This window comes from Otolemur garnettii, unplaced genomic scaffold, assembly GCF_000181295.1.
Source record: "Otolemur garnettii isolate 467f Iridium unplaced genomic scaffold, OtoGar3 scaffold00058, whole genome shotgun sequence".
Lineage (NCBI taxonomy): Eukaryota > Metazoa > Chordata > Mammalia > Primates > Galagidae > Otolemur > Otolemur garnettii.
The window spans coordinates 9,380,957-9,382,082 of NW_003852453.1; the positions used below are offsets into that span (position 1 = coordinate 9,380,957).

At 52.6% G+C, this 1,126-nt stretch overlaps 1 protein-coding gene across 2 annotated transcripts in view; it reads left to right on the forward strand.

Annotated features, from left to right (window-relative positions):
• The window catches only part of CPNE2 (copine 2), a 46,898-nt gene that overhangs the window by 17,602 nt on the left and 28,170 nt on the right, over window positions 1-1,126 (forward strand). For both annotated transcript variants that reach the window (XM_012806840.2, XM_012806841.2), the window contains exon 3: window positions 430-609. In XM_012806840.2, coding sequence (XP_012662294.1) covers window positions 430-609 — 180 coding nt within the window. The remainder of the gene's footprint in view (window positions 1-429; window positions 610-1,126) is intronic.

A 1,126-nucleotide genomic window follows, 5' to 3' on the forward strand; every position in this document is an offset into this window, starting at 1 on the left:
AAAAAAAAAAATGGGAAAACCACCCTTTACATTCATTTTACAGAAGTGGGAACTGGGGCCCAGCTGGGGAAAGGGATTTGTCCTCTGTCCCTTACCTAGGTGGGGACAGGGCCTGAGCTTAAGAGCTTGGTATCTGAGGATGGGGCCATAGCCAAAGAGTTAAGAATGTGGGTACCAGAGTCAGAGCTGGGCTTCAAATCTTGTTCCTGTCCCACAGCTCTTCAACCTTGAATAAGTCGCTTGCCCTCTCTGTGTTTCATTGTCCTCATCTGTGAGTTGGGGGTAATAAGTGCTGCAGCCACATGGAAAACAGAACATGCATGCCAGGCACAGAGTCGGTACTGAGCACTTTAGTGGGATGACTTCCAGTGGCCTGAGAGTGGTTGAACTGACTACCTTGACCCTGCCATCTCCCTGTCCCTCTGCCAGTATGACAGGACAGAAACTGCGGTCAACAACCTCAACCCTGCGTTCTCCAAGAAGTTTGTCCTTGACTACCACTTTGAGGAGGTGCAGAAGCTCAAGTTCGCCTTGTTTGACCAGGACAAGTCCAGTGCACAGCTGGATGAGCACGACTTCCTGGGCCAGTTCTCCTGTAGCCTGGGCATGGTGAGCTGGACCCTCCTCGGGGTGGGAGCAGGGCAGTGCCCTAAATCATCTGACTCCCCAGGACAGGGCAGCCCCTTGGAGAATCTCTGCCTCTACCTGCTTTCCCTGTCCCCATTTTCCTGGCTGGCTCCTGAAGTGCAAATGCAGAGTTGGGTAGAAGCCTGGTGGGTTTAGGACCAGGCTGAAGAGCTCCCATCTTAAGGGGCAACCAAACACAGTGCCTGCCAGTTGCTGCCATATAGGGACAGGACCCCTATGTGGCCAGAGCTTCTGACTATTAGAAGTAATGAGGTGTGGTCTTGACTTCCTGGGGTAGGAGCACCTGACCACGTCTGAGATACCCATGGTAGTCACACTTTGTGACTGACTTGCTGTGTGACCTTGGGGAGTTTTCTTTCCCTCTCTGGGCCACACTTCTCCATATAGCTCAGTCCTTGGTAAACTCTTGGGGGCTAGGGAGGAAAGGCCAGGAGCCCCTGACACAAGTCCCAGTTGTTCCTTATGGCTTTGTGCCTTT